This window comes from Helicoverpa zea, chromosome 17, assembly GCF_022581195.2.
Source record: "Helicoverpa zea isolate HzStark_Cry1AcR chromosome 17, ilHelZeax1.1, whole genome shotgun sequence".
In the NCBI taxonomy this organism is placed as follows: Eukaryota; Metazoa; Arthropoda; class Insecta; order Lepidoptera; family Noctuidae; genus Helicoverpa; species Helicoverpa zea.
In genome coordinates, this window is record NC_061468.1 from 8617334 (window position 1) to 8631039 (window position 13706).

The following is a 13706-nucleotide window of genomic DNA, read 5'->3' on the forward strand; positions in this document are numbered from 1 at the left end:
GTCTCATCATACATTTGCATTATTTACAGATTTATTTTATTACAGATTTCTATAGCCTATCCCTTGATTTGCAATTAGAGAATTTTGACATAAAACTCATGTCATAATTCAATCTCTAACCGCAGATCAAAGCTAGATTATACAACCACCTTTTATCTGCACTAGCTATCCAGGCAAATGTAACCGTACCAAATAATAATTTATGAATCTTACCTATCAGTTAGTAACAGATTACTATCTCACACAAGTACATTTTATATAAAACCTCCACCCGCCACAGAAACCAGAACATTCGCGTCATCTACATAATGGCAGTCTGCTTGACATAGATCTGTAGTTTTTCTACAATCCCAGTCAATGAAATGGGGACGCGCCATCAAATGGACGCTTCATTGCTGTATTATCTGTGGGAAAGTATGGAAAATGTAAACGTTTTTCGAGATTTATACTTGCTAAATAATAAAAAGTGTAAGTCATCGAGTGTAAGTAAATATATGATTGTCATTTATTTTTATATGACTAGCATTTGCGATGCGTTTACTCGTTAACTCTAATCACCCCGCTTAAACTCAAACTCAAACTCAAACTCAAAAATTTTTATTTCAAATAGGCCTATGAAAGCTCTTTCGAAACGTCAAAGTTAGGTGCATATGTTAAAAATACATATGTCCGTCTCCATGGTTAGATCGATCTGAAGAATACTGATCTTTGTGCCAAATACTGCATTAGGTGAGTTGCACCATTTAAATATGACACAGCCAAACCATATACTTGCCGCTCATTGATCAAATCAGCCAATTCACAACTGAAAATGGTTCGGTTACCTATAGATAAATGATGCAACCCACCTGACCTGCTAAAAGTTTTAAAAGTACCCAAAAAACTCTAATAACCACCAATATATTGAAGTATTAGTAAGATGACATTGCACTTCTGAAGATCCCCACTTTATCCCGAAACAGTTTATCACTATACCTCTAGATCCTTCATGTAACAAACAGTTTTAAACGGAGAATGGGGAAGATAATAAATCACCCGAAGACTAATATGTTTTTCCATTGGCTTTTCGCATTATGTTCTGGCGTTCAATGACTTTCATATAAGTGTACTTTAGAAGGTACACATTGAAACTTGGTGAGGAACATTTAGGAAGAGGTATGTTCACGTTTCGTTAGTTATTTTTAGATTTCTACGAGCCTTTCTGAATCGGGCTGGAATTTGTCTCACCCGCGTCCCAATAAATTAGTTTCCAACATGGTTTAAATATAGCCTGTATGAGACGTATTCTGATAAACAAGCTATGTCACTGCCAAGTTTTTTCAAAGTCCATCCACTACTTTCGCATTTATAATGTTTATCTTTTTTATTATTTATTTAACCATTTATGTACACAGTAAAGACACACGAAAGAAGAGGAAGTAACATAAAAAAGTACAAAGTTACTGCTTTTATCTATAATATTTAGGAAGTCGTAATGTCAACTTTTTGTGCCATCCATTCTCGAATCTTATTTGTGGTCCACATGGTATCTCGTCTTGACATCGTAAATGCTTCAATTAGGCTTTCATTTAAGGCTATGATCTATTTCTAAGTAGCATCCTATCATATTTCTCATGCCCTACAAACTGCAGCACCTACATAAAAGTGTTTTATCGATACATCGTTCATCCAGGCTCCCTTTGACTCGCGACGTATCTAAGAATCTTTGATATCTGCGCTCGTGTACACGTCATAGATATATGGAACGTATTTCAGTAACAGTTACTGGAAAATGCGTAGATCTAAAAACGGATATGTCATGGAAAATATTTAGAAAGTAAATATACCTAATACAATATGAATAGAAAAAGTAGAAAGTGGGCACTAGGAGTATATTTAAAAAATATGTATTTAAATATATGCAAAATCAGCAACTGGCACTAACAATATTGCCTTGTTATGCCGCAACTAGATTTTTTCTCAATTCTTATTAAGATTTAAACAGATATAAATAATCGTGATGATAAAGTTAAATATATTTTTATAGAAAAAATACCTCTATGATCGTTATATATGTCTATGATACTCGTTCATTCAAAACCTTTGAATACCTTTCAAAAATTCATTAATTGCACCTACACCTATTACAACATAAATCCTATTTTACTTGCGGAACTTTTTGCCGTAGGGCCGTTCTGTGGGCAGTCCTAATTAAACAGGTTGGCTGTTCAAACGAACGGCTTTTGTTTCACGATGAATTTACTCAAATGTTTACTTTGTTTATGTGTATTTGTGTTTGTGTTCAAACTGTTTAGTGTGTTATTGATAATGAATTAGGTGAGTTTTGCTGTTGGCGGTTTGTTTTTGTGTGGGAAGTGATTGATAATTATTCTCATTTTTGATGTTTATGATACAGGGAATGATTGGTTGGATGTTTATGAGGATCCAATTTAATCATTTCTTACAGGAAATGTACTTTGGGTTTATTTATTTCCGTCGAAAAGAACGGCCGCTACAGTTTGTTAAAGTAGGAACTTCGACATTGCTCATGTTTTGAAACTTCATACCTATAAGTGTACATGTACTTTAGGCGGGTATAACATAAAAACCTCTTCAGTTTATTTGTACCAAAACCAACACTGCGAGTATAATCAGAATAACTACAACAGTAATATATTTTATTCTGCCTCTGAAAGCTACCTGACTCCTAACGAACCTTTTTATCGGAGTCCACACTCCATTTACAAAAGGAGTACGCAAGAACATTTTAAATTAAACCTTCCGCGATACATTTGTTTTCTCCCGGAGTTATCTGGCCTCCTTCGTAGTAAGTTGGCTGTTTTATTTTTTTATGTCTCTGCTCGCTGTCTTAGCTTCGGAATTGTTCCTGGCTGGCTATGTGCCAGTTTGAAAAAAGGATTCACGGTTTTGTGGTACTCTTTGGTACTTACCTTTATTATTAGGTGGATTTTGAACTTGGAACTTTAATAGTCGTTACACCTTTTTTGGCTTACTTACCTAGACTTGTACAAGATAATAGTAATTTTTAACCATAGATGTAATATAATAAACAAGATTGCGCACGCTCGAAATATATATTTACGAAATTGAACTCTATTCCAACGCAATAAGGTACTAAATTTGTTGCATAATACACAGAGGCAAATCCGAGCCGAGAGGGATAGTTAGAACGGAGGCCGTTTGTCTCTTTCTAACACCTTGCCAGCATAAAAAAATGTTGTGATCAACAGTTTTGTCTTCCCAAATAAACAATTGAATCACATATATTTTTATCTTATTTTAACAATTGTAAGTCAACAAATTAATAAAAATCGCATTAATTTATTATACGAATAACTTATTTATATAAATTATTCTTAAAACATAAACAACATAAATTTTTATTTTGTTTTTTTTTTTTTCTAGCGGTAACCCTGAACATTCTTGGCGCGTAATCAGCATTTAAAATTTTGTTTATATTTTTTGTATTAAATCAATTTAAACTATTTAAATGGTGAAAAAGTGTTGCGTTTATACCTTTAAAAGTGAATCCTATGGTGGTTGCAATATATCGTTCCACAGGTTAGCTAATAATAACATTTTCGTAAACCAAACAACTAGGGTGCCCATGAATTCTTGTAATGAGTGAAAATATGGGTGATGGATTTTAAAACTGTTGTACTATTGTTATAGCTTCCCAAAAAATGAAGAAAGGCGACATAAATGGCTCAGCAGTCTATATATGAAGTAGAAATACAAAAAAAACAGTCTTCACTTCGAATCTTCCTGCTTTTATACTGCTAATTCCCGCTAATTATTAAAAGCCTTTACAAGTATCTTAAGGTCACAAACTGCGTAAGTTAAAACTTCAATACCAATCTGCGTTTAATAATCTTAGCAAATTCGGATTTGTCTCACATAGCTTAATCTCATAGTCACCCTATTAGAAAGGGACAGACAGCCTCCGTACGAACTGTTTCACTCGGCTCGTTTTTTGGGTTTATATGCGCAGTCCTGTTTACTAATATTATGTCTATGTTTTTAACTGACTTCCCAAAGAGGAGGAGGTTTTCAAGTCGTTGGGACCTTTTATTTAATATTGAAACTTGTCAAAGGTTTTCCGTCCGGGATTAGGCGTTTTCTCAAGATATAACATTATTTTCAAGTTTAGTGGTAAATATCGTATTTACCTAAAAACGGGACCCAAAACTTAATCCCGTTAAATGAGTTAAACTAGTCGGTGTTAGTTTCACGATCCGAATTATTTGTACTCCACACGCGGTAATCACTGATTACATACTGAATTGCTAAACAGTCTAAATTAACATTGGATTACAGTTGTATAATGTTACGAAACTAAATAATTTATCGTCGTTAAGCCTAGAAAATATTCAAAGGCTTTTTCATGAAAAACAAACATAGCACAATAGTTTGATACATTTGATAGAAAAATTGTTGTTCTTCGTGGTTCCATCCACACTCCGAGGGAACCACTTCCCACACTCGGATAAAATAGCAAATGTCCTTTTTTGCTTGTAGACAGTCTTTGTAGGTACCCAATTTCATTTAAATTCGTTCAGTAGTTTTGGCGCGATTTGCGGACAGAGAGACAAAGATACTGTCACACTTATAATAATAGCAATTTTAATGCAGTAGAAGTCACTCATGAAAGCGTCAGTTAAATCATAACACATTCCATCTTGGTTTAAACTCCTCGCTACAAATTACGAAACGTTAGCTTCACGTATTCGCCTAGTATATGTTAAATACCTTTCTATTCCGAGAACTAGATCCCAGCACTTACGAAGTTGGAAGGCACGCCTCCAGCTATCCGTGATTCAATCATTTAGTTGCCTTTCTCGACACCCCGTGAGGTTTAATTATATTAGACCTTATTACGACGGAGGAAGTGTTATAGTCGTTTTGTATTAGGTTGTAAAGGATGGTAGAATTGATGTGTATGAGTGTTGGGATAAAGTGTAGGATTGGTTTATGACTTTTTATAACTTATCTATCTGGTCATTTGACTTACTAGGGATAGGAATTTGGCATTCGTTGCATGGGGATAATGTGAAAATGTTGTTTCTAGTAGGCAACTCAACAACGGTTACTTAGATAGATTCTAGATCTTCGCAGTTAGTGTGGCATTGTCTAGTCATTTTAACAAGAAGTCCTGATGTTGTTGATAGCTTTGTGAACTTTTATTAATAGCAGATCAAATTGTGTATAAGTAAATGTTTACAGTACAGTTGCATAAGTAATTGTAGGCTCATTTCCTGAGACTAAATAAAGAAATGCTTCCTGAAACTTCCAATTTAAAAACTTAAAGAAAATACAAGATGTTAATTGACTGGTCTAGTTGATTCTTGAAATGAGAGCTTTATTGAAAGCTGAAACCATATAAACCTGTTGAATAGCTCAGCAAATAAACTGGAGCGACTTTCTCAGTTATCTTTATAAATATGGAGACATCTGTTACAGAAATAATATTTGTTAAGCAACAGTATTACCTTTTATTGGACAGCTGACAACACATTGTCGTGGAAATTACTCACGGAAATGTTTTTCGAATTTGTTGTTTAGCTATGCAAAGATTGCTGGGGTCTTATGTCGTGAACAACTGATTCATGTTACTTTTTAGGCCTTCGGATGTATTAAAAAAAAAGATCCGGTGAAAATTTGACAAATCCAAATGTATGAAAGTGAAAAGACATGAAAAATAGGGCGTTCTCGTTTTCCCGTTTTATACTATTCTTTATCCTTACAATTACGAAGAAAAAGTTTTATATTTACTTAAATTAAATTCCCTACAAGTTCATTTAAAAATAAGTGATCCTTTGACATAACTCGATAAGAATCTCAAAAAATAATTGGCAATCATTATTTAAATCGATTTTCCTATTAAGATAACAACCCTTACAAATCCGGTTAGTGCAGCCATCTAAAATTAACTCGGTTTGGCCAAGAAAACCCGATATAGTTGACTTTGATCGATCGCGCAAACAACCACGGTAAATAACAAATCGCAAATAATGATGGATTGGAAAGAAAAACATTTTATTGGCGGTTACCGCCATGTTACGTAAAAATTGACTTTATAAGCAATCTAATATTAACTGCGAGTTCACTTAAGCAGTATTTTAAGTAGGAGATCGCTTGACACAATTAGGAGCTTACGAGTAGGTAAAAAAAAATAGTATCCACAAGCGCGCGGTTGCACTCGCATCCCATGGGAACTACTTTGGGGATCCAAATAAAAATAAACTTATAGCCTTGCTCGATAAATTAGCTACCAAACATAAAAAAAAACAATTCAGATATGTCCAGCACTTCTGCGACATTCACTTTATCATCAGCCTTTTTATCATCCGACTGCTGGGCACAGGCCTCTTCTCACACAGAGAACGACTGAGCGTTAACAACCATGCTTAACTGAATAAAATAAAAAATATCATGGATTCATAATAAAATCTTAGACATTGAACAGTTTTATCCGTGAGCAATTAGCATGTGTACGAAATTCTCTAAGGACGCAACGAAAACTGCAAGACACAGTTGGCTTGAAATATAAATGTTTCTTTAATATAATTTCAAGATATTTTAAAATAATTTCTCAGACGTTCCCATTTATTTGTAACACGACAGCTAGTTTCAGTAATCTCTTTCAGCAGACATAAACAAAGCGTTCTGTTTGGTAATGTTACAGCATAAACAATTGAAAACTGCTGAAAACATCGCTTCTATTTATTTATGCTCGTTCTGAGACTAATTTGAATTGAGAATGTGATTTTACTTTTGACGGTTAATTTTCGTGTTTGGTTATCTTTTAGAAACATTGTTTATTAAGTATATGTATTTATATTGGTTACTCCAAAATAAAGAAGCTTCTTTGAAAATATACTTATTGCTGGAAAATAGAGAAAATCAGCCAACATCAAATACACTGTCCAGCTTGAGAGATGTAGAATGTTATTAAAATATTTGATTGTACCTAAGTTTAATCTTTTGTTAATCACTAGGGCATGAGACAGCGGAGCAGAAATTAAGCATTTGTAATTATCCCTTTTAATCAAATAATACACATTATATTATTGATAAATGACTACATCCAGTCAAACAGTAATACCGTTTTGTGTTCATCATTTATAATGGACTTACGGCCCAGCGCTTACGTACAATGCAAAACAAACTCAATGTTCTGAAAACACCTTCAAAGTTCAAGCCAAATTGAACCCTAATAACTTTCAGCTTGAACACAAACTCGATTGGAGAACATAATCTTTCGGAATACTTTACTAAGCCCGCGATATCTGTCACTACCACACGACAGAATCCCGTTTGACAAGAGTTTGCGAGTCTGTTAGACCCTGTCCTAGGGGAACACAGAAATATAGACCTTACAGTAATGAAAATAAGTACGATAATTAGTTATTGGTTGTATGTTATTAGAATACAAACAATTAGTATTCAGAGGACCTTGTTTTTGGACTCTGGAATGAAGCGTCTGTGTTCGTATTTTATATTTTCAAAGCATTTGTGTTGCTATAAATAAACCTACTGTCAAAACTAAGTAATCCTTTTCTTCTGATAAGGCTTTCATGAAGAATAACAAAGGCCAGGACGGTAGAGGTTACAACCTTTTCTCATGAGAAAAATGAGACCGTCAGAGAAACACATTTTTATAAAATATATTATGACTAAACTATCGCTTAAAAATTTATCTAAAACTAAAGAGAAACGTGTTTATTCCAATAGAAAATGGCGGCTATTCACGCAGTCTCATGACCCCTTTTATGTTGTCAGTATTCATTGAGCTCTCGTAAATGTAACACAAACTTTGTTTAAACTTCCGAACTGTACATTGTTCGACCGTTTTATGAAACAGGCTTTTAGTTCTAAGAGGGAAGGTTTAAACACTATAAATAAACGTCAAAATTTGTGTGAGTTTTGCGTCGCTAGATAGTTACTTGTATCTTTTTTTATGTTGTATTAACACTGTCATCACGACATTGATACCTGCATAAAAAGTAGTTCGTATGGTTGACTTGACACCAAAAATATAGTGACTCGTAATAACTTAATAATCGTTCCTCGGCGTTCCAAGGCACAGCACTAGGAACCAATCTTAATAAACTTAATGCAAGTTAGATATTGTGTGCAAGACCCCCTTCAACCATTAAGGCAAACAAAAAACTATTGACTAACTAACTAACACAGGTTTTGATAACACTTGAACTACGCTGCTAATTTTTACTCATAATGGCAATATTAACCTAATTTTGAACTAGTTAAACAATTAAAAGTTAACGAGGAAGTACGTATAAAGTTGTAGCTTTTTATACAACGCTGGATGAAGGCTTATGGACTCACAATTTCTTTTTAATACGCTTTTGACTCGCCTTTTCCGCTCTGAAAAGCTTATACGCAACTTGATCTATCTATAAAATAGCCTTAACAAAATACATTACAAATTCAAACTATACCATAGTGAAATTATTGCGTTTCTATTATAAGTTTAGTAAAAGTGAAAGAAGAAGCGCTATATTTTTTACACAGCTTTAATACTAAAGCGCTAAGTAAATCGTTAACTTGCAATGGATATAAACAAACACAATATAATTTCTATCCGTCTATGAAAAGCACATTCCTTATAGTACCTTGAAGCTAAGTAGTAAATTCTATAATTGACTAAAATGCATCGTACCTAAATAGACATACCTCATATCCTGACTTCAGAGACCAATTCAATAGTTACCAACGACGAAACAGTTCTAAAATTGGATATTCCGTAACTAGACACGGCTACCTCTTGGGGACAAGCAAAGCTATCCCAAGCTACTATATATCACATTGTAAAGTTTATTTAACAAAACTACGATGATAAAGTGTAGCAGTTGCCGACAGCTCTTACTAAGTAATAAAGTTAACTGAGATGTACTCCAACTGAGAACGCTTGGAACGAAATTCGTTTTTGTAATTAATATTTTAAGTTTGAATACTTGTCTTTTCATTGGATTTGTGTAGAAGACTTTATTTAGTTCACGTTTAGGTATAGCTTGGTGATAGGCTAATATTATCAAGACTTTTTTTGGTTATTGGTTTGTACATAGACTCCAAAATTACGGAACCGATTTGAATCATTCTTTCCCTGTTAGGAAGCCTTTTTTTTTTTTGGTCAGGGGGAAAATCCTCATAGACTTCCCTCCACCTGGGGTCGGTGGAGGGGGTGTGCCGGACTCTTACCGGCTAAAAACCCACCCAGTGTTGCCTTCTATTACCTATTGTCGAGGGCACGGGTATCGCCAAAGCATTCTTCCGCACCCCCGACAGGTATTGGCCCGCCAGACAAAGGCGGGCCCCGTCAACCTCTGTGGCCGTCACCCAGCGGCCACAGCAAACTCCACTAAGAGAGGCGCGCGCAACACAACGCCACCGTCTCGAGGCCTGTTTCTGATCGGACGACAGACGCCCCTAGTCTGTCGCCCGCAGGCTGCGCCCTATGGTGGCCGGAGATCAGCCACCCTGCGACGCCCACCACGTCTGCTGCAGACGGGGAGAGAGGAAGCAGTTTCTCTCTCCCTTTCCGCCGCCTCCTATAAAACCATCACATCCTCACAAAAGGAGGCGACGGCGTTCCACCCTTCTTCGCTGCCGACCATGCAGGATACGACAGCCGGCAGCGAAAGACTTCCCGCAGCATCTACTGCTGCCGCTAGGCCACGGCGCTGCGTTGCCCATGCTGGGCATTCCTCCAACGTGTGCAGCGCCGAGTCCTCGCTGCAGATCCCACAGTGGTGGCATTCGGGCGTGGGCTCCCGGCCTATGCGACACAGGAACTTTCCGAAACACCCATGTCCGGTAAGAACCTGTGTCAGGCGGAAGCTAAGGGCGCCGTGGCTTCTCTCCAGCCACTCCTTCATAACGGGCCTGACGGCCGCGACAACGGCATTCCACCATTAACACCTGGCGGAGCTCTGCCCTGCGCGCCTCAACTTGTCGAGGCACGAGGCACTCACCCCGCTGCACTGCTTCCTCGCGCCTTGTATAGAGTGACGCGAGGACTTTCCCGTCTAGGTCCCATGGTGGGGATCCGGCTAGGAGGCATGCCGCTTCAAAGGAGATCGTACGGTATCCCCTTATGACCCTGATGGCCATCGCTCGCTGTGGTCTTCGCAGCACTGCAAGGTTGCGGGCCGTCAGGGTGTTCACCCACACTGGCGCGGCGTAGAGTGCCATCGCCCGCATGACCCCCATATAGAGCCTACATTATCCCCGGTTGCTATATTTTATCCCGGTACAGGAAGTAGCTTCCACGGGACGCGTTTGCTAAGATAGCCATAATATTAGACGCTTAGTATATATTTTGACTATTTCAAATTCACTATGGCTAATTCCGAAGCGGCAAAGATATTTCACGACAGCTTCTCATAGTATCTAAGCCACAATTTGATACCTCTCTAATTAAACCAAATTCCAGCCAGGATATCCACTTCTAAAATCAATATTCATGACGTGCTCTCAAATTATTCTAAAACTTGAAACCATGGTCGTAGTTAAACTCGTTTGCTCCATATCCTCGATATAATTACGTTCTACTATAGGAGTCCAGCTCTATAAGTAATTCAGTTATGCCGCTACCACACACTTTGGGAACGTCTAGGGCTGCCATCATTTTAATTGCCGACGGCAGACTGTAAAGGTTCGGGATATTTTAGTGTATTCGATTTTTGATAGTACACCTCTGGAATTTAATATTATTAATTAAATATAATGAAACCTAGATACTATATTTATCCAGATTTTTCAATCTAGAGCCACCCAGACATTATGGCAGCCCTAGACATATCACCAGTTTAAATAGTGGTAAAATACAGATCGTAAGTTAGAAGTTAAGTTAAGCTGGATGCGAGAAGCCGAAAATCGATCTCAGTGGCGTGCACTTGGAGAGGCCTATGTCCAGCAGTGGACTGCGATAGGCTGATGATGATGATGATGATGATGAAGTTGGAAGTAACTGAGAGCAACGGTAACTAGCATGCATAAAGATGATTATTTAAAGCAGCATTGCAATGTTTACAGTTATATCTGAACACAAAAATAATTATAATTATTAAAAACTTTAAATCAATTCTCAATACTCAATAATATTTTTGTGCAAATATTATAAAAACTCTTTTCTAATAGACTAAAATAAAATACTGGCTGTTTTGTTGAAAAGAATTAATGAAATGCCATTAAACAATTCTTTTTAAATACTTTTTCCTCGTATTAAATGGTTTCCAATTTCAAATTATGCGTGGCCATCGTTTGTAGAAAGATAAAAACTTTTTCGGAATAACCTCTTTTTAAAAATCGATTGTTGAACCATTTTCACTTCACACAATACACTCTTTTTTCTAACATAAAAAAAAAACGGTTAGCAACTTTTGATATTCCCAAAAGGCCTCACAAAACGGTTACAACTAAGTTGCCTATTCAACGTCGATGATAAATTACGCGGGACCACATTATAATCCGGTGTAGGAAAGTAAATTATGGCTAAGTGACGTAGGTATAAGCATTGAAAACATGGCTGGTTCATTACTTGTGTTCCGATGCCACGGGTTAACGACGGCATTGCATGTCTATTTACTCGCTGGCATGTAGGAAGCACAGGTTACGACGCAAACAAGTATTTTCGTGGAAACAATCGTTTATTACGATGAATGGAAAGGAAACAATTAAACATTCGCATAGTTTAGTGGCCTGATATGTGGCGGACATATTGTGTGAATGTTTCACAGCTCGTGTCTTGGATTTCATTTTCATGAAGCGAAATAAGATTAATTGCTGTAAAGAGGTTTTGGTTAATTTGTAATATTAAGTGTGAGGTAAATAATGGTATTAGCTTTGTTTATATTACCCCTGAGTGTAGTGCTAAAGCCTATGTTTTAGGAGAATAAAATGGTCACGCGCTAAACCTAACCAATTTCATTAGTTTGAGTGTAAGTTTGTTTATTATCTAAGTTTTAACGGCAAAACGACAGATGAAAATGAAATTCTGTGATTAATCAAACGTATCATAATGCGACGTATACCTAAATTTTACTTTGTACAATTTCTACTGAAAAATATAAAATGGCTGCCAATAACGGCGGCCTTCCAATGTTGTTGACCCACAAGTAATGAACCGAGGATTTTTCATTTTCGAATTAGCTACGAATATACTTTCAATATAAATTGGGGTCTTCATGCTGTTATTTCTTTAAGATTTAGACACTAGTAGACATGCGTGGATACATTACAGTGCTGGCAGACATTTAAGGCTGTTTTGATAAGTACCATTGCCTATCACCTGTCAGTTTGCATTTTAAGCATAGCGCGGGAAATGTTTAATTATTGAAGTTTTTAGTTTTTGATTTTCCTTCGATACTTTATAAAATACGCTAAATCCTTTAATTCCCTAGATCTAACTATACTAATTATAAAATAGTTAAGTTTACAAACACGCAGCACGAAGTCTAAAATCAACAAAGCGCTTAAAACTGTACGAAATAAAACGCAAACATTTTTGCATACAAACAATAAAAGTTACTAAAAACTACATTTTCTACCAAAACGTACCCTTAAAAAGATAACAAAGTGTACTGTTCTCCTATTTTTAGTAATTTTCTACTTGAAAATTGTAGTTTCGTGCAACCCAACGGCGGTTTGTCTCGTAAAATGCTATGTAAATGCACGTAACCCGTCTGGATAGTTTTTGGTTAGAGATTACATTTATTAAGGTAAAGCGGTCTGTGTTAAATAATCTTGTATTTTTTAATGATGAAATATTAACTTTCGTGTGGTGTAATGAGGATGTTAAACACAGTTTAGGTATAGTTTTAAGTCAATTTGTACACAATATAAAAAATGTTTTGAAAGAAAGAAACATCGCTAAGAACCCAACTTACAATTATGTTTTCCTTTAAAACATCGATTTAGGTACCTACTATGAATTTTCACGCTCAATTATCCAAGTTAACTGTGTTGTCAGAAATATAGACGTGTACGTTGTCGGTAAAATACAAGTATTGACCGTCATCTATCTATTGAATTAAGAACTTTCATCGCTTAACGACTTTTGTCTTATAAGTAAAGAGTTAAGTTATTTTAGTTAAAATTTTCTTCTAACACTTAATTAACCATATTTCCTTATATTCCAGATACATTTTCCTGGCGATCTACACGGCGGAGATGATAATTAAGTGCATAGCTAAGGGCTTCATATTAAATAAGTACACATACCTACGGAATCCGTGGAACTGGCTGGATTTCGTGGTCATCACATCAGGGTACGCCACTATCGGCATGGAGGTGGGCAACCTCGCTGGTCTGCGAACCTTCAGGGTGCTGAGAGCTTTGAAGACTGTTTCTATAATGCCGGGTAAGATATCTAAATATCTTCTATATCTACATATATAGTAAAGAAAGTCGTGTTAGTTACACATTTTGTAACTCAATAATGACTTAGATACGGGAGAAGGACATATGGTAGTTTTTGTCACCATCTGGTACTTACGCGGGTAAAACCGCGGGATAGCTAATTATATAGTTTACATTAATTAATGTAATTGATCGCGAGCAAATGAGCAAGGATAACTTTGGTGGAATCTCGGCATGACATAAATCTAAAGAATTAATTATAACTATTTAGAAAGTAAGTCAATGAAAAACTTAGTGAGTCAGTAAACAGCAACTCAATAAAA

General features: G+C 36.2%; 1 protein-coding gene across 1 annotated transcript in view; it reads left to right on the forward strand.

The window, feature by feature from the left end:
- The window catches only part of LOC124638343 (sodium channel protein 60E-like), a 173495-nt gene that overhangs the window by 121928 nt on the left and 37861 nt on the right, over positions 1-13706 (forward strand). The window contains exon 4 of the mRNA XM_047175287.1: positions 13164-13384. Within this exon, the coding sequence (XP_047031243.1) occupies positions 13164-13384 (221 nt within the window). The remainder of the gene's footprint in view (positions 1-13163; positions 13385-13706) is intronic.